The 19,492-nt window shown below is 43.1% G+C and overlaps 1 protein-coding gene across 8 annotated transcripts; it reads left to right on the plus strand.

Annotated features, from left to right (window-relative positions):
- The first annotated feature begins 2,966 nt into the window (after positions 1-2,966).
- Positions 2,967-12,719, plus strand: ZFP42 (ZFP42 zinc finger protein). 8 transcript variants are annotated; one of them, XM_019025096.3, is made up of 4 exons: positions 2,970-3,093; positions 6,302-6,469; positions 6,803-6,879; positions 10,209-12,719. In XM_019025096.3, exon 4 carries the CDS (start codon positions 10,259-10,261, stop codon positions 11,234-11,236), a length of 978 nt encoding a protein of 325 aa, XP_018880641.3. In that variant the 5' UTR covers positions 2,970-3,093; positions 6,302-6,469; positions 6,803-6,879; positions 10,209-10,258; the 3' UTR covers positions 11,237-12,719. The 8 variants fall into 8 exon arrangements, with proteins under 8 accessions (XP_018880640.3, XP_018880641.3, XP_004040781.3 ...); XM_019025094.3 differs by having other exon boundaries at positions 2,984-3,093; positions 10,206-12,719; XM_055384181.2 differs by having other exon boundaries at positions 2,990-3,093; positions 10,191-12,719.
- Positions 12,720-19,492: the final 6,773 nt, after the last annotated feature.

The following is a 19,492-nucleotide window of genomic DNA, read 5'->3' on the forward strand; positions in this document are numbered from 1 at the left end:
TCTCATGTCCTTCCATAACTATTCCCGCTCCTGTCAGGGAGGCTCTGCCGTCCACGCTGATTCCTGCAGATCAGGGAAACCTCCCCTAACTTCCCGGCTCTCCTATGTGGCTCCCACAGCACCACACACCTCTCCTTCATTGTGCTAATAATAGCTGCATTGTGACACTTACAATCATGATTATTTGGCTGGTATCCTCTGACTGTCTTTATTTACAATGTGGATATTTTGTTCTCTATAAATTTTTGCATTAATTTTGATTCTTTTACATGCCAGGTTAAAATATTACTAATACTGATTACTGAGGGTGTTTTTTGTTTTTTGTTTTTTTGACACCCCTCAAATTTGCTGCAGACAAGTGAGTTACTCACCTCAATCTAGTTCTTACCCTCCTGTTCTGACCTGGCCATTCTGCATTCAGACCCCAGGAGGCCAGTAATACTTATCCACCAGGGCCTAGAACCTCCGCCTGTCTAGGGGAGAAACTCAAATCTGTATAGAGTGAATTAACGCATATTTATAGTTTTTGCATTTTAAGGGTTTTAAGGAAAATATTGATTTGTAACACAGATAAAATGGTCGAAATACAAGTTTTTTAAGTGACCATGATGTTATTGGCAGAAGAATCACTATGACTAAAATTCCAGCAATGGACAACATTTTTTCTATGCACACCCTCTTTGTGGTCAATTTCAAAAGACAGCCCACTTCTGTTTCATGGTTTAATTGGTTCTCGAGCTCATTTAGGAGAAATTAAATTTCCTTTGAGCTGAGTTCATATCACAACAGATGAGTTCATTCGTTTTGGTTTCTTCTTCAGGCCCATGGAAAGGAAAGCTAAATGATAATGGGAGCAAAAATAATCTATGGAAGAGGTGGAGTGTGAAATGTAAAATTAGATTTTCTAAACGTGCTGTCTCTAATGCCCAAACAGAGCCACACCCAAGCGATCAAATGGAATCAGTGGTAGGGGAGGCGATTATAAATCAATCTATGGGATGCACTGTGTGAATGGTTAAGGGAGTGATAAAGGGTGGTTTCCGACAACCCAAAGAAAGGATCCTCGGCTTGAACTAAGTGTGTGTGTTTCCATCTAGTGAGGAATGGGGCTTTCAATGACATTGCCACTTAAAGGCTTACAAAGAAGGTTCTGTTCAACATTCTTCGGTTCATTGAAGTATTTCTTATCGAAACCCAAATGTTAACATTTTTATCTCCAAGGGGGAGAAAAAAAAAGGCTGGTGGAATTCCCCTGTAGTTTCTAAAGAGGCCACAGCAAGGCGCCGTAGAGACAGAAGGAGGGAAGTTGAGGGAAGTCGTTCTGACTGGTAAGTCGGCTTTCTGACCCTCGCCTGCAAATAATATATTCTAAGGTAAGGAACTAAGGAAGCTTTATTGAAATCAGATTTCAAATGGAGCGGTCCTGCTATGCCTACTGGAGGAGATCAGGGAATAATACATATTTCCTTCATTGAAAATTATATCCTATTGGCCAGGCGCAGTGGCTCACGCCTGTAATCCCAACACTTTGGGAGGCCGAGACAGGCGGATCACCTGAGGTCGGACCAGCCTGCCAACATGGAGAAACCCTGTCTCTACTAAAAATACTAAATTAGCCGTGCGTGGTGGTGCATGCCTGTAATCCCAGTTACTGGGGAGGCTGAGGCAGGAGAATCACTTGAACCAAATAGGCGGAGGTTGCACTGAGGTGAGACGGTGCCATTGCACTCCAGCCTGGGGGACAGAGAAAGACTCCGTCTCAAAAAAGAAAAAAAAAGAGAAAGAAAAGGAAGGAAGGAAGGAAGGAAGGAAGGAAGGAAGGAAGGAAGGAAGGAAGGAAGGAAGGAAGGAAAATTATATTTTATTGGCCAACCTCAAAATTGAAGCTTATTCAGAAACAGATTTAAAAAAAAAAAAAAGTGGAGAACTGCTCCCAGATATATATGCAGAAAAGCTTCAAGTCAACATTTAGGAGGTTTTTAAATATCGATCTGGGTTTCGTTCTAATGGTATGGGTGTACTTACACGACCTATTACATTTCACTAGACTGTAGCCAATAGTGAGCGTTGACTGACCACTGCTTTCGAAGTGAGTTGTGTTGCCTTTAGCAATACAGTCACATTAATGGCCAGAAAAAGAAAAAAGAAAACAAACACTGGGGGTGTTTGAAACAACTGGGGGTAGGGCGGGGTGGGAAAGGTGTGGGGGTTTGCGTTCGAGTCAACCTCTATTTCGGGGGGGTAAAAATTGCCTCCTCCGCTTGATTTTTTTCCTCGATCTGCAAAAGCGTGAATGTTTTGTTTTGTTCTGTGCTGAGACGGAGTCTCGCTCTATCACCCAGGCTGGAGCTTAGTGGCGCGATCTCGGCTCACTGCAACCTCCGCCTCCCGGGTTCAAGCGATTCTCCTGCCTCAGCCTCCTGAGTAGCTGGGATTACAGGCGAGCACCACCATGCCTGGCTAATTTTTGTATTTTTCGGTAGAGACGGGGCTTCGCCATGTTGGCCAGGCTGGTCTCGAACGCCTGACCTCAGGTGATCCCCCCCGTCTCGGCCTCCCAAAGTGCTGGGATGACAGGCGTGAGCCACCGCGTCCGGCCTAAAAGGGTAAATGTGATTACACCGACGCGTATTTGTTCAGCAGACATTTATTGAGTGCTCACCACGTGCTAACGCCGGGCGTCTGGGCTCTGGAGGCGCTGCCACGTGGCGGATGCGCAGTGCCCGGCGGCCGGGCTGAGGGGTGAACGCGGGGGCCAGGGGGCCCCGGGCTGAGGGTTTGCGTGCGGGCCGGGTGCCTGGGGGCCCCGGGCTGAGGGTGAGCGCGCCGCCCAGGTGCCAGGCGGCTCCGGGCAGAAAGTGAACGCGCGGGCCAGGTGGCTCCAGGGCGGCGCCCCAGGGCGGGCCGGGCCACGCCCTCCCTAACCCTGGCGGAGCTGAAGGGTGGGTGTAGCCTGATTAGACCGCGTCAGTCCGGAGGGTGGGTCTTGGGAGGGGGCGCAGGGCAGTCCACGTTTCCACTGCAGTTTCTCCTTTGTTTTACGTTTGGGAAGAGGTGGCATTGAAAATAGCAGAGTGCTTCGCGGTAGCAGGGGTGAGTCTTGTTTCATGGAACTTTTTTCCAATGGGGAGAAGGGGGATGTGTTGCTCACTACTTGGAATGTGTCGGTCAAAGGGGTTAGATAGTCAGGGAGGGGAAGCGTGTTCTCATCCTGGGACCAGGCCGGAGCCGGCCTCGCCGGGAGACTTGTAGCCTTCGCCCTGCGGTGACCCGTGGCTGGCCACTGGCCTCAAATGTTGAAAACGGGCAGATGGGGAAGTAATACACTCTCAAGAAAGCGAGTGTCTGGCGGTGATTCCCTAAATTGCATTTTTTATTTTGTTTCAAAATTTCACGTAAATATGTTTCCTTACAATATCTGGCTAGGTCTTTTTTATAATAACATGCTTACATTGTGATCAAGACACCAGTCTCTTCCCTTTCTTTTCCTCTCCTCTTATCTCTGGAGATGGCAAAACCCTCCAGTCAAATTACTCTAGCAGAAAACCTAGGAGAATCTTTCCTTTCTTTTTTCTTTTTGAGGCAGTCTCGCTCTGTCCCCCAGGCTGGAGTGCAATGGCGCGATCTCGGCTCACTGCAACCTCCGACTCCCGGGTTCAAGCGATTCTCCTGCCTCAGCCTCCCAAGTAGCTGAGATTACAGGCGCCCTTCACTGCGCCCGGCTAATTTTTGTATTTTAGTAGAGAGGGGTTTCACCATGTTGGCCAGGCTGGTCTCGAACTCGTGACCTCAGATGATCCGCCCGCCTCAGCCTCCCAAAGTGCTGAGATTACAGGCGTGAGCCACCGCGCCGGGCGAGACTCATTCTTGATTCCTGTTTCCCTTCCGCTCTTCATCCAATCCACCAGCGAGCTGCAGGGCGAGGGGGTGGTTCTTTCTCCTGTTTTCCCGTTCTCCCTGCATTTCATCTCCTCTGCCGCCATCTGCTCCAAACCCCTAGCAGCCCTTCGCGGGATTCCCAAATCTAGTAGATTTTTCTGTTCTCCCCAAATCCATTCTCCATGCAGCTGTCCGGCCCATCTTCTAACCTAAAAAAACTTGCTGTTTGCTTGTTGGAAGCCCTGTAATGGTTTCCTTGGGACCTGGAATGAAATGCAAATGGTCCCGGGCCTCACCGTCAGCCCCGCGCCTGGGCCTCGCCCCAGCCCCCACCTTCCTGCCCGCCATAGCTGTAGGGAGCATGGAGCATGGCCTCCTTCCCCCGCAGCCCCCGGGAGCCGCCGGCAGCCTGGAACCAGCAGGCTTCGCTCGTCTCTTCCCACCACCGGGCACTTTTCCTCCTGCCCACATCTGGCTCCGACGGCCCCCTCTTTGGGGGCCTTTTCCAGACATTCATGATGAAGGTGGCGTCCTCGGTTACTTCCCCTCTCATTCTTTTTTTTTTTTTTTTTTTTTGAGACAGAGTTTTGCTCTTGTCGCTTGGGCTGGAGTGCAGTGGCGCGATCTCGGCTCACTGCAACCTCCGCCTCCTAGGTTCAAGCGATTCTCCTGCCTCGGCCTCCCGAGTAGCTGGGACTACAGGCGCCCGCCACCAAGCCCGACTGATTTTTTTTATTTTTAATAGAGTTTCACCATGTTGGCCAGGATGGTCTCGATCTCCTGACCTCGTGATCCGCCCGCCTCGGCCTCCCAAAGTGGTGGGATTAGAAGCGTGAGCCACCGCTCCCGGTCCCACCCCGCCCCGACCTTTTTTTAATAGCATTTTTCTCAATCTGACATTTTTTATTTATTTGCCCTTTACTGTCTGTCCCACACCAAACTTTGTGTTAACGAGGAACTTTGCATCTTTTTCCCTAAGTTCAGCACCTAGAACGAATACTAAATGTATATGAAGATTTCATCCACATCCGCTTTTACCAGTATGTTTTCCATGTACAGTCAAGTTCCATATAAGGCCGTTTCAGTCAGTGAGCAACCCCACGTACTAAGGTGGTCCCATAAGATTATAAAAGAGCTGAAAAATCCCCATGGCCTAGTGACATCTTCATGATCCTGAATTTGTGTAGGCCTAGGCTCGTGTGTGTGTTTGTCTCTTGGTTTTTAACGTAAAAGTTTTTAAACAGACAAAATTTTACAGAATAAGAATATAAAGAAAAAATATTTTTGTACAGCTGAAAAAATGTTTGTGTTTTAAGCTAAGTGTTATTACAAAAGAGTCAGGAAGTTTGCACATTTTAAAGTTTATAAAGTTAAAAAGAGTCTGGGCGCGGTGGCTCACGCCTGTAATCCCAGCATTTTGAGAGGCTGAGGCAGGCGGATCGCCTGAGGTCGGGAGTTGGAGACCAGCCTGACCAACGTGGAGAAACCTCATTTCTACTAAAAATACGAAATTAGCTGGGCGTGGTGGCACATGCCTGTAATCCCAGCTACTCAGGAGGCTGAGGCAGGAGAATCGGCTGAACCTGGGAGGCGGAGGTTGCTGTGAGCGGAGATCATGCTGTTGCACTCCAGCCTGGGCAACAAGAGGAAAACTCTGTCTCAAAAAAAAAGTAAATAAGTAAATGAATTTAAAAAGTTACAGTAAGCTAAAGTTAATTTATTCAAGAAAGACAAATTTTTAAATAAGTTTTAAAATTTGCCTAAGTGTACAGTGCTTATAAAGCCTACAGTTGTGTACAGTGGTGTCCCAGGCCTTCATTCACTCAACACTCACTCACTGACTCATCCAGAGCCACTACCAGTACTGTGAGCTCCATTATGGGAATGTGCCTACACAGGTGTACCATTTTTTATCTTTTGTACAGTATTTCTTCTGTTTGGATATGTTTATATGCAAATACTTACTGTTGTGTTACAGTTGCCTACAGTACTCAGAACTGTAACATGCTGTGCAGATTTATAGCCTAGGAGAAATGGGCCCTACCGTGTAACCTGCGTGTGTTGCAGGCTGTGCCATTCAGGTCTGCGTAGCTACACTCTATGATGTTCACAGGATGACACAGCAACCTAAAGATACATTTCTCAGAACATATTCCTGTCTTTGAGTGATGCATGACTAGTTATTTCTGCTAACAGAAATTGGCTGCCATATAAATAGTTTTGGTAAATTAATAAATTACCATTTCAATGTTATATGTCATCCTCACAAGCTTGTATACTGCTATGAGAAATAGCATAATGCTCAGAGATCTGACAAATAAGAATTTAGCTTAGAAAGGTAAGGACCATACTTGAACCTTGGTAAATTCATAAAGAAAACACCTCTCTTAGGAGATGCCTTTCTTTTTTTTCTGTCACCCAGGTTGGAGTGCAATGGTGTGATCTCAGCTCACTGCAACCCCTGCCTCCCAGGCTCCAGCGATCCTCCCACCCCAGCCTCCTGAATAGCTGACCACCAGCACACTTGGCAAACCCACCCCACTCACCACCTCCCTTGGGAATTCAGACCTAACCATCGCTGAGCTGAAGTGTAGGTGTAGTCTGATTAGACTCATTTTTTCTTTTTTGTAGAGATGGGGTTTCACCATTTTGCTGAGGCTGGTCACCAACTCCTGGGCTCAAGGGATCCACCCACCTCAGCCTCCCAAAGTGCTGGGATTGCAGGCATGAGCCACCATGCCTGGCCTCAGGAAATTCCTTTCTATGTAACACCCTGCATCATTAATAGCCAGCTTTTTTGAAACTTCTACATTAAGTTATCTAAACTCTCAAATAAATTCCTAGTAAAGTAATTATATAGGGTTGTTAAATCAGAGATCAACAGCACAATGACTAATGCATACTCATGATTTCATCTCACTAGACAAATGTACTGAGGCTGGAGCCTGTGTGAACAGAACAGAAGAGGCCTTCACTCTAGTAGTGCTCACAGTCCAGCAGGTAAGACAGACTTGAAGCAAGGGACACCAGAGCTCTGATCAGTGTGAAATAGGGAGCTAGGAGAAGGTTTAGCTTTGGGACTCAACTGAGCCGAAGAATCCAGGGAAGCCTGCCTGAGGAGGTGATGTTTGCGCATTTGAAGTATGGATGGGAAGCAAGCCTCTGTGTTTGTTGGAGGATAGGCGGTATTTTAGTGAGAAAAAGGAACATTTGTAGTGGACTGATCTGACGCTTTATTGGATAAAGTTTATTATGGCTGAATAGTGAAATACAAGAGCTATAGATGTCAGGAGGTGAGCTTGGAGGGAAAAGCAGCGTCAATTAAATTGCAGTTACAGGTTGAGGATTTTTTATCCAAAGTGCTTGGGACCAGAAGTATTATGGACATCAGATTTTTTTGAATGTTTGAGTATTTGCAAAATACCCAGTATGAGCATCCCAAGTCCGAAAATTCAAAATCCAAAATGGTCCAATGAGAATTTCCTTTAAGTGTCGCGATGGCACTCAAAAAGGTTTCATACTTTAAGCATTTCAGGTCTTGGATTTTCAGATTTGGGATGCACAAGCTGTTTTTTAAATGGACTAATTGGGGAGAGCAGCTCTGTGTTTAATCCTAGTAATTACCCTCCAAAGGTGCTAATATCGTGCTTCATAAATATTGAGATCTCCCTGGTTAATTTCACCTCTATATTTTTATTTTCTTTTTTTTTCTTTTTTTTCCGAGAAAGTCGCTCTGTTGTCCAGGCTGGAGTGCAGTGGTGCAATCTTGGCTCACTGCCTCCGCCTCCCAGGCTCAAGTGATCTCCTGCCAGTAGCTGGGATTGCAGGTGTACGCCACCACATCCAGTTAATTTCTTGTATTTTTAGTAGACAGGGTTTCGCCATATTGGCCAGGCTGGTCTTAAACTCCTGATCTCAGGTGATCCGCCAGCCTTGTGCTCACAAAGTGCTGGCATTACAGGCATGAGCCACTGCACCCAGCCCTAATTTCACCTTTTTAAAGGACACAGGCCTGGCGCAGTGGCTCACGCCTGTAATCCCAGCACTTTGAGAAGCCGAGGAGAGCAGATCACCTGAGGTCAGGAGTTCGAGACCAGCCTGGCCAACATGATGAAATCCCGTATCTACTAAAAAATAACACAAATTAGCTGGGTGTGGTGGGGGGGAGGGGGGGCGCCTGCCTGTAATCCCAGCTACTTGGGGCCTGAGGCAGGAGAATCACTTGAACCCCGGAGGCGGAGGTTGCAGTGAGCTGAGATTGCGCCATTGTACTCCAGCCTGGGCAACAAGAGCGAAAATCCATCTCAAAATAAAATAAAATAAAATGACACAAAAAATAATAACGTTAGTAGCATATAACATATATGTATTACATATTTTTTAATACATTTTAAGAAATCTTAAACTCTTCCCCTACAGTTGGAACACATTTTGTTTTTATTATATGTATTTGTTTTTTACCAAAAGTAAATGACATGCTTCTGTTGGTGTTTTTTTTTTTAATGTGGTTATTTTAAAGTATTTTCAAGCTATTAATTTTCATCCAACAACTTTTACCTTTGCCTCTTTTTTAAAAGCATATAATTTTTCTTCCTACAGAAAGACATCAGGACAATAAATAGGGAGATCTTTTCTCAGGCACACAATTGTAACATTAAGTAAGAGACTTTTATAGTAAAAGCAATAACATATTCATGCTATAACTTTTATAACGTCATTGCTGTTAGATGTTTAAGGAAATGATAGGAAAGTCTTCAGGGCCAAGCTACCCTGTGCCTTTATTTTGGCATGGATTCCTAAAAGGTGGGAGCACCATTAATTTCATGTGTCTTATTCTCTGGATCCCCGTCTTTTAGAACAATGAGTGGGCACAGGATGGCCCATGGGCCAGTCTCCCTGTTTTATTGGAACACAGCCACCCTCATTCCTTTATGTGTTATCTGACTGCTTCTGTGCTGTGCTACGACGGCAAAGTTGAATAGTTTCAACAGACACCACAGGACCCACAAAGCTAAAATCTGGCCCTTTGCAGAAATAGTTTACCACCCTGGTCTAGAAAGAACCTGGCGTGTAGCAGGATGCAACGTATGCTTGTAGAATGAATAAAAAGGTAATAAAATAACACGAGCTCACATAGCGGCCAGCATTTGCTGTGCACCATAATCTGTGCTAAGCACTTTGCATGCATTATTTAATTTGAATTTCATAACAGTATTACATAAGAAAACAATAGGGCCAGACACGGTGGCTCACGCCTGTAATCCCAGCACTTTGGGAGGCCGAGGCAGGCGGATCACGAAGTCTGGAGTTCGAGACCAGCCTGACCAACATGGTGAAACCCCGTTTCTACTAAAACTAGAAAAAGTAGCCAGGCGTGGTGGCATGCGCCTGTAATCCTGTAATCCCAGCTACTTGGGAGGCTGAGGCAGGAGAATTGCTTGAACCCGGGAGGCGGAGGTTGCAGTGAGCTGAGATTGCGCCATTGTACTCCAGCCTGGGCAACAAGAGCGAAAATCCATCTCAAAATAAAATAAAATAAAATAAAATGACACACAAAATAATAACAGTAGCATATAACATATATGTATTACATATTTTTTAATACATTTTAAGAAATCTTAAACTCTTCCCCTACAGTTGGAACACATTTTGTTTTTATTATATGTGTTTGTATTATATGTATTTGGATGTATGTATTTGGATATATGTATTATATGTATTTGGAGGTTGCAATGAGCTGAGATCGCACCACTGCACTCCAGCCTGGGCGACAGAGTAAGACTCCGTTTCCAAAAAAAAGAAGAGAAAGAAAAGACAGTATTTTGCTCCCTCACCCCCTTCAGGCTTTTAACCAACTGCCACTTACCACCCTAGTGAAGGTTTGCCCAAGTGCCCTATTTAATATTGCAGGCTTCTGTTTCCTACCAGCCCCTTTGCTTACTCTTTCACACTTAGTCACCTTCTAACACGTGGCATACATAGCTTATTTTCTATGTTCATGAGTATGTCTACTCCATGGAGGCATAGATGTTTGTATGCCTGTTTACTGATGGATCACAAACTGTGTAGCCTAAAATAGAGCTGGCACATAGTCCCACCCAACACGTGTTAGGTGAGCAATTAGATATAGATGGTTCCGGTAACTTGTGGGGACACCCAGATAAGATCTGTTTATGACTCGTGTCTTACACAGAGCTCATTCTTGGTCTCTTGGTTAGTTTATCAGAGAAGACAGAAATGTATTATTGGAAAATGTGTCCTAGGTCATTTTTTGACAGTGGCTCTAATACTGGAATCTATTTTAACTAAAGGTTATTATCATAAAGCAGGTGTTTGCTGAAGACAGCTTACTCAGATCACTACTGCCTGGAGGTGGTTGATGTATCCTGGTGTATACCTTCAAGAAGGGCACAGGCAGGAAAACATGAACCAGCAACTGAAGAAACGGGCAAAGACGAGACACCAGAAAGGCCTGGGTGGAAGAACCCCCAGTGGGGCTAAGCCCAGGCAAGGCAAGACAAGCCAAGACCTGCAGGCAGAAATAGAACCTGTCAGCGCGGTGTGGGCCTTATGTGATGGCTATGTGTGCTATGAGCCTGGCCCTCAGGCTCTCGGAGGGGATGATTTCTCAGACTGTTACATAGAATGCGTCATAAGGGGTGAGTTTTCTCAACCCATCCTGGAAGAGGACTCACTTTTTGAGTCCTTGGAATACCTAAAGAAAGGATCAGAACAACAGCTTTCTCAAAAGGTTCTCGAAGCAAGCTCCCTTGAATGTTCTTTGGAATACATGAAAAAAGGGGTAAAGAAAGAGCTTCCACAAAAGATCGTTGGAGAGAATTCGCTTGAGTATTCTGAGTACATGACAGGCAAGAAGCTTCCGCCTGGAGGAATACCTGGCATTGACTTATCAGATCCTAAACAGCTCGCAGAATTTGCTAGAAAGAAGCCCCCCATAAATAAAGAATATGACAGTCTGAGCGCAATCGCTTGTCCTCAGAGTGGATGCACTAGGAAGTTGAGGAATAGAGCTGCCCTGAGAAAGCATCTCCTCATTCATGGTCCCCGAGACCACGTCTGTGCGGAATGTGGGAAAGCGTTCGTTGAGAGCTCAAAACTAAAAAGACATTTCCTGGTTCATACTGGAGAGAAGCCGTTTCAGTGCACTTTTGAAGGGTGCGGAAAGCGCTTCTCTCTGGACTTTAATTTGCGTACGCACGTGCGCATCCACACGGGGGAGAAACGCTTCGTGTGTCCCTTTCAGGGCTGCAACAGGAGGTTTATTCAGTCAAATAACCTGAAAGCGCACATCCTAACGCATGCAAATACAAACAAGAATGAACAAGAGGGAAAGTAGTCCTCCAACAGGATAAAGCAGATTAACAGAAGAGTGATTATTGTTTCTAGGAAGGAATTTTTAAATCAATATTGCAACCCCAAATGCGGTTATAATTTGGTGTTACTAAGATGCTCCTACACTTTGTGATACCGTTTTAAGGACATGGTGCATTTTTTTTCTTTTATTTGTTTTATTTTGAACTTTTTTATTTGTTTTATTTAGAACTTTGTGTATTTTTAAAGTGTGCTTCCAACAGGAAGGTCAGTGATAAATTGCCTTCAAAAGCATAACCTTTAATATATTACCTGTTGGATTACTGGATATAAGACTTACTTTCATGTACTATAAATATGAAAATAACTTTGATTTTTAATTGTGTAGTTTCCATTTCTTAGCTTCTGCCTTTTAAATTTATACTTCAGCCAGGCATAGTGACTGATGCCTGTAATCCCAACACTTTGTTGGGAGGCCAAAGCAGGAGGATAGCTTGAGGCCAGGAGTTCCAGACCAGCCTGGGCAACATAGTGAGATCCTGTCTCTACAAAAAAATTTGTTTTTATTTGTATTTATATATTTTTATTTTTATTTTTGTTGGTAGGCGTCTCGCTCTGTCACCCAGGCTGGAGTGTTGGGTCGTGATCTTGGCTCACTGCAACCTCCACCTCCTGGGTTCAAGTGATTCTCTGGCCTCAGCCTCCCAAGTAGCTGGGACTACAGGCGTGTGTCACCACGCCCGGCTAATTTTTGTATTTTTAATAGAGATGGGGTTTCACCATGTTGGCCAGGCTAGTCTCAAACTCCTGACCTCCAGTGATCTGCCCACCTCGGCCTCCCAAAGTGCTGGGATTACAGGTGTGAGCCACTGTGCCTGGCCCCCCACAAAATGTTTAAACTTAGCTAGGCCTGGTTGCATACACCTGTGTTCCCAGCTACTCAGGAGGCTGAAGCAGGAGGATAGCTTGAGCCCAGGAGTTTGAGGCTACAGTGAGCTGTGATTGCACCACTGTACTCCAGACTGGATAACAGCAAGAGCCCATCTTTTAAAAAAAGTAAAAATTAAAAATATACTTCACGGTTCATGTCATAGCCCTAGAGAATGAAAAATTTGCAGTAGATAGTCAATAAATGAATCAGTAGTTAAATATTCCTTAAAGTCAACTGTATTTCATTGTAATTTTTGTTTTCTTTTTATCATTGTATCAAACTATATGGAAATCATATGGTTAGATGTGATTATTTGATAATGTTAGTCCATTTGAATCCATTTTAGATCTTTCACAATTAAAGAATATGAAACTTCAGAAATATGCCAAGTCTGTATTTTAAAAAATCAAAGAGTCTACATTGAAAAGAGATACCATTTATTTGTTCTTAAAACTTAGCGAAATTCAACAGACTGATGTTCGGTATAGGTGAGATATGGCGGGAAGCTGGGCTTACGTGTGGTTGGATAAGGGATAAACTGTCACAGCCAGTTTGGAAATAAATTTTGTAAGTGTGCTATATTCGTTTTTAGAGCTGCCGTAGCAGTACTCCCAAGCTAGGTGACTTAGCAGAAATGTATTGTCTCGGTTCCAGAGGCTAGAGGTCCAAAACCCAGGTGTTGGCAGGGTTGGTTCCTTCTGAGGCTGGGAGGGAAGGACTGGCCCAGGCCTCCCTTTTTGGCTTTAAGTGACTGTCTCGTGTTCACATGGCATTCACACTGTATCCCCACATCCCTTCCCTCTGCCTGTGTCCGAACAAGGACACCAGTCATGTGGGATTATCACCTGTGCTGATGTCCTCATGTTAACTTGACAAACTCTGAAGACCCTACCTTCAAATAAAGTCACATTCTGAGGTACTGAGGTTATTTGTACTAATGTACAAAGGGATCTGTTCAAGAATGTTAACTGAATAGTATTTTTAATAGTGATACACCCATAACATAAATGTTCATTAAGGGGATATGGGCTGCATAATTCATGCCACTTTTGTTCAACAGCAAATGTGCAAGTCTCCTTCAGGGAGAGGGTCACAGCTGGAGGCAAGCCACAAAGAGGAAGTTTCTTGTTACTAACAGATGAGACGGGATCTGGTGTATTTTCTTGCTGTGGAAGGAAATTCAGAGAAAGTAGTTACATACGGATAAAGGGAGAAATTGTCTGAAGGTAGCTGGTAAAAATAAAATCTAATGCAGGGGTTAACTCATTTTTATCATTATTAAGTGAATCCCTGATTGGAATCATCTCATAATGGCCAAAAATACGCTGCCATCAAACTTGAAATGCTTATTTGATGTTAAGATTTAAGACATCACTGGAGGTAGTGCTAAGCGTACCATTAATTTAATGGCTTTTCAGGAAATAACAATACCACACTAAGTATATCAAACTTAAGATTAATCTTGATTTCTAAAATGCCAAAGTCTAAAATATGTAAAAAAATCAAAGGCTTACATTTTGACGTCAGTATGAGCTAATTGCTACTATGGACTATAGAAATTATTTCTTAATTTGGTCTAGAATTTCTAGTATCATTTTTACAGGAATGTGGGTACTGAGTGAGGAACATTGGCTACATAATCCATTTGTAAGTGAAATTTCCTCCAAATCAAACACCTGAGTATAGAACTTGAGATGGGAATTTGGTATTTGATCAAGATGACAAAGCATATTCTCAGCTAGTTTTGTTTTCGTAGCACTGTGTTTGATTTGCTTTTCTGTGGGTTTCTACTTCAGAGATGAATTAGGACAGAGCACCTCTGAAGACCAGGCAAAAGGCAGGAGTAAATAGCAGCCCTGAAGGCCAGAGGAAGTCAGGGGCAGGGTTTAGGCTGCAAGCTGGAGAGCCGAGATGCTGGGCACCAAGAGGGATGGATGGAGATACTTCTTCCTGAACCATGAGCATTTCTAATAGGAAGATCAGCCTATTGGAGACATAGCGGGAGCCAGTCTCCATCCCTCTTGCTGTTCTCAGATGGCTGTTCCTGTTCAGCTCTTTTCTAGAGCTGAAGGGTCCAAAACTCCCTGTTAACAACTCTAACGCTTAAATGTGTAAGAAACAGCAATCTGAGAAAATGCTTGTGTATCTGGATCCCAAGGCTTAGTTAAATCCTGACTGAGGAATAGGGTGCTACTTAGCTAGCTTCTTAGCTGTTCTTGTTTCTGCTTTTCTTCCAAAAAGGAACCCTAAAACTGCTAAGAATGTAAGAGGAAGAAAGCATGTGGATGCAATGGAAACAAAAAAAAAAAAAAGGAAAAGGAGTTTAGCTAATGAGGATATATGAGGATATGTCACCTGAAATCCTTTGTTTATGGTTCAGGAAGAAATGTACATAGACTCTCCACATTTGTGTTTTAGGTAAGAACGAACACAAGATACCTGAACACATACCCAGAGAAAACTGAAAAAAAGTCTCAGTTCATCTAGCTTTTCACCTTTCCAGGTACTGGCATTTGACAGACCCCAAATCCTGATAAATGAATAAAATGTTTTTCTGTTTTCAAGCTGGCATTTGGCTTCGTGGCCCATAAACAACAAACAGAATCTTACATGTATAGGGTTTTTTACATTTTTTATCATGTTTGTTTAAGATGTATGTGCTGGGCCAGGCGCAGTGGCTCATGCCTGTAATGCCAGCACTTTGGGAGGCCAAGGTGGGCGGATCACCTGAGGTCAGGAGTGCAAGACCAGCATGGCCAACATGGCAAAACTCTATCTCTACTAAAAATACAAAGATTAGCCTGGTGTGGTGGTGCGTGCCTGTAATCCCAGCTACTCGGGAGGCTGAGGCAGGAGAATCTCTTGAACCTGGGAGGCTGAGGTTGCAGTGAGCAGAGATGGTGCCACTGCACTCCAGCCTGGGGGACAGTGTGAGACTCCGCCTCAAAAAAAAAAAAAAAGGTGTACTGTTTTGATATGCATATAGTGAAATGATTACTGTCATTAAGAAAATTAACCCATGGCTGGGCGCGGTGGCTCACGCCTGTAATCCCAGCACTTTGGGAGGCCGAGGCGGGCAGATCACGAGGTCAGGAGATCGAGACCATCCTGGCTAACACAGTGAAACCCCGTCTCTAGTAAAAATACAAAAAATTACCCGGGCGTGGTGGCGTGCGCCTGTAGTCCCAGCTGCTCAGGAGGCTGAGGCAGGAGAATGGCGTGAACCCGGGAAGCGGAGCTTGCAGTGAGCCGAGATCGCACCACCGCACTCCAGCCTGGGCGACAGAGCGAGACTCCGTCTCAAAAAGAAAAAAGAAAAGAAAATTAACCCATTGTCCCCTTTTTCAGTTATCTTTTGTGTGTGTAGTAAGCACCTAAAATCTACTTTCAGCATATTTTTAGTAATGAATACTACATTATTAACTGCTTCTTCATGCTGTGCATTAGGTTTCTAGACCCATGCTATCTTACTGCAAGCATAGACCCTTTGTCTGTTGCTCCCTATTTCTCCCTCCTCTACCTCTGCATTCCTGGTCACTACCATTTCTGCGCTGTTTCTATGTATTTGCCTTTTTTGTTTGTTTGTTTAGTTTCCACATATCAGTGAGATTATGTAGTGTTTTTCTTTCCATGTTTGGTTTATTTTTCCAGTTTGTCTATGTTGTAGCAAAGGCAGTTATCTCCTTTTTTAAGTCTGAATAATATTCCATTGTACGTATGTGCACCACGATTTCCTTATTCATCTGTTGATGGACATGTGGATTGTTTCATTTCTTGGCCGTGGTGAATGATGCTGCAATGAAGATGGACGTGCAGATAGCTTCGTGCGGTGGTGATTTCATTTCCTTTGGCTATATGCCCAGAAAGGGAATTGCTGGCCCATATGGTAGTCGTACTTTTAGTGTTTTGAGGAATTTCCATCCTGCTTTCCACAATGGCTGTACTAACTTACTTTCCCACCAACAGTGTGCAAGAATTCACTTTTCTCCACATCTTTGTCAACACTTGCTGTTTCTTGTCTCTTTGATAGTGGCCATTCAGACAGGTGTGAGGGAGTGTTTCACTGTGGTTTGATTTGCATTTCTCTGACAATGAGTGCTGTTGAACACCTGTTCATATATTTGTGTGTCTTTTGCGCTATGTCTGTTCAAGTCCTTTGCCTTTTTTTTTCTTTTTTGTTTTTTTTTTTTTTTGAGAGACGAGGTCTTGCTATGTTGTTCAGGCTAGTCTTGAACTTCTGACCTCAAGCGATCCTCCTGTCTCCGCCTCCCAGAGTACTGGGATTACAGGTGTAAGCCACCATGCCTGACCCTTTGACCATTTTTTTAATCAAGCTGTTTTTTTGGGGGGGTGAGTTGTGTGGGTACCTTGTATTTTTTGAATATTAACCCCTATCAGATAAATGATTTGCAAATATTTTCTCCCAACCCATAGGCTGCCTTTTCATTTTGTGGATGTTTTCTTTGCCATGCAGAAGCTTTCTAGTTTGATGTAGCCCCACTTGCTAATTTTTGCCTGGAGTTGGTTTTTGTGTGTATGGTGTAAGATAATGGTCCAGTTTCATTTTGCTTGTGAATATCTAGTTTTCCCAATACCATTTATTGAAGAGAGTGCCTTTTCCCCATTGTGTCTTTTCGTTTTTCTTGATGAAAATTCTTATATATGCTTTTGGGTTAATTTCTGGGTTCTCTGTTCTGTTCCTTTCATCTGTGTGTCTGTTTTTATGCTAGTACTGTAATATTTTGATTACTATAGCTTTGTAATATAATTTGAAATAAGGGAATGTAATGCTTCTAACTTTATTTTTCTTTCTCAAAATGTTTTTTGGCTATTCAGGGTCTTCCGTGGTTCTAAGCAAATTATAGAATTGCATCTTCTGTCCAGGCATGGTGGCTAACACCTGTAATCTCAATACTTTGAGAGGCTGAGCCAGGAGGATTGCTTGAGCCTGGTACTTCAAGGTTACAATGAGCTGTGGATCCTGTCGATGCTCTCCAGCCTGGGCAATAGGGTGAGACCCCTTCTCTTAAGGAAAAAAAAAAAAGAAAAATTAAATAAAAAGATTATTTTTTCATTAGCCGGGCATGGTGGCAGGTGCCTGTAATCCCAGCTACTTGGGAGGCTGAGGCAGGAGAATCGCTTGAACTCGGGAGGCGGAGGTTGCAGTGAGCTGAGATCCCGCCACTGCACCATTTCTGTGGAAAATGACATTGGTATTTTGATAGGAATTGCATGGAATCTGTAGATTGCTTTAGGCGATACAGACATTTTAACAATATTCTTCCAACCCGTGAACATAGGATATCTTTCCATTTATTTGTGTCTTCAGTTTTCTCAGCAATGTTTACACTTTCTGGCATTTGTATCTTTCATTTCCTCTGTTCCATTTATTCTTAAGTATTTTATTCTTTTGGATTCATTCTAAACGGGACTGTTTTCTTGGTTTCTTTTTCTGATAGACAGTAACTGCTGTAAAGAATGACAACTGATTAAAAAACTGAAAATCTTAAGGCAGAGTCCACTGCTTTCTTGGTATCACTAATACAGGCAATAGGAGGCACTTAGTAAATTATGGAATGAATAAATGTGTAAAAATGGAGCTTAATATGCTTTAAAAAGTACCTTAATAAAATTATCAAAATTAAATTAAAAATATAACTCAAAATGGCCAATAAGGAAAGTGTTACTGTTTTTTTTTTTTTTTTTTTTTTTGAGACGGAGTCTCGCTCTGTCACCAGGCTGGAGTGCAGTGGTGCAATCTTGGCTCACTGCAACCTCCGCCTCCCAGGTTCAAGCGATTCTCCTGCCTCAGCTTCCTGAGTAGCTGGAACTATAGGCGCATGCCACCACGCCTGGCTAACTTTTTGTATTTTCAGTAGAGACGGGGTTTTACTGTGTTAGCCAGGATGGTCTCGATCTCCTGATCTCGTGATCTGCCTGCCTCGGCCTCCCAAAGTACTGGGATTACAGGCGTGAGCCACCATGCCCAGCCGAGTTATTTTTATATAAAATATGAATACTCTGAAATAAAGGTAAACAACTTTAATAGACTAACATATTCTCACTAAAAGAAGAAAATGTGTTTGTGTGTGCATATACATATAACACATGCACACATCTATTCCTATTTTCCAAAAGTAATCTCCACTAAGAGTTCTTAAATTATTTTGTTTGATCATCTTCATTAATAGTGAAAATAACCTTAAATCTCATTATCATTCCTTTCTGCCTTCCTTCTCTGTAAGAGGCAGGGGACTGAGGGTCTGTTCATCTTCCAGCATCTTGAATAATGAAGAACTCACCAGTATGAAGAATTATTACCAAGACTGTATTCGATGGTGATATCACTTACATTCCTACTTGTTCAAATCAGTTGTTTTATACCCTGCGATATGTGCACAGCTCTCCCAGTGATATCCGACTCCTGTATTTCACCATAGCTACAATATACATTTGTGGACACAGGATTTACAGAATTCTATCTGAAAGCAAATTTGTCAGGTTGTTATATTGTTGACAAATACTCTTGTTTCTCAGATCATTTTTTGCTGGCTATATGCACGTGCAGGAATCTGTATGTGCTTGTGTTTTAATTACCTAATGCACTGGCTCTGACTGAATAAATTGCATGATTACCTCCTACACTGGACACAGAACAGTGCAAGTCATATTAAAAAGCCATTATATTTGCAACTCTGAGCAAGAGACTATAATTAAAAGGCAGTTGGATGAAATTAGCTTTGAGAGTACAAGAGTTTAAGCAAGATTTGGTAAATGAACATTAATGGTTAACATGTGGTTTTTATTATGTCTTCTGCTTCTTCTCTCCATAACCCCAGAGTTGAATTTCTTAGATGTCAGTGGACCAGACATGTGAGAACACCTGTACAAAGCTATACTTTACCATGTAGCTAAAATTATATTCATAAAACAAGCCAACATAACTTTTGTGACTTTAGTAAATCAAAGGTATTAGACTAGAATGATCCCCTGGGCATTAATAAACTATTCTTAATGCTCCTAAGATTTTAGTTATATGTCATTAAAAGCATACTGTGTGCTCCATGCAACTTAAAATGTTTGTCATAAAATACACATATACAAGTCAAAGAAGTAATAAAACTTGAGGGAATTTTAATTATTCTCACCATTAAATATAAAAAAGTTAAAGTTGTATGCAGTATGTGTAATAGCATCCCATTCTTATCTGTTTGCAGACTGTTGAGGACTCCACATGGTAGTGATATTTTTGTAGAGGGGAAAGCGTTAGAAAGCTTTATGGAGTATGTGTATGTACTCAATAGATCTTACACTTAGGCAGATTAAAGATGCCTGCAAATTCTGGCCGGG

This window comes from Gorilla gorilla, chromosome 3, assembly GCF_029281585.2.
Source record: "Gorilla gorilla gorilla isolate KB3781 chromosome 3, NHGRI_mGorGor1-v2.1_pri, whole genome shotgun sequence".
NCBI classification, from domain to species: Eukaryota; Metazoa; Chordata; class Mammalia; order Primates; family Hominidae; genus Gorilla; species Gorilla gorilla.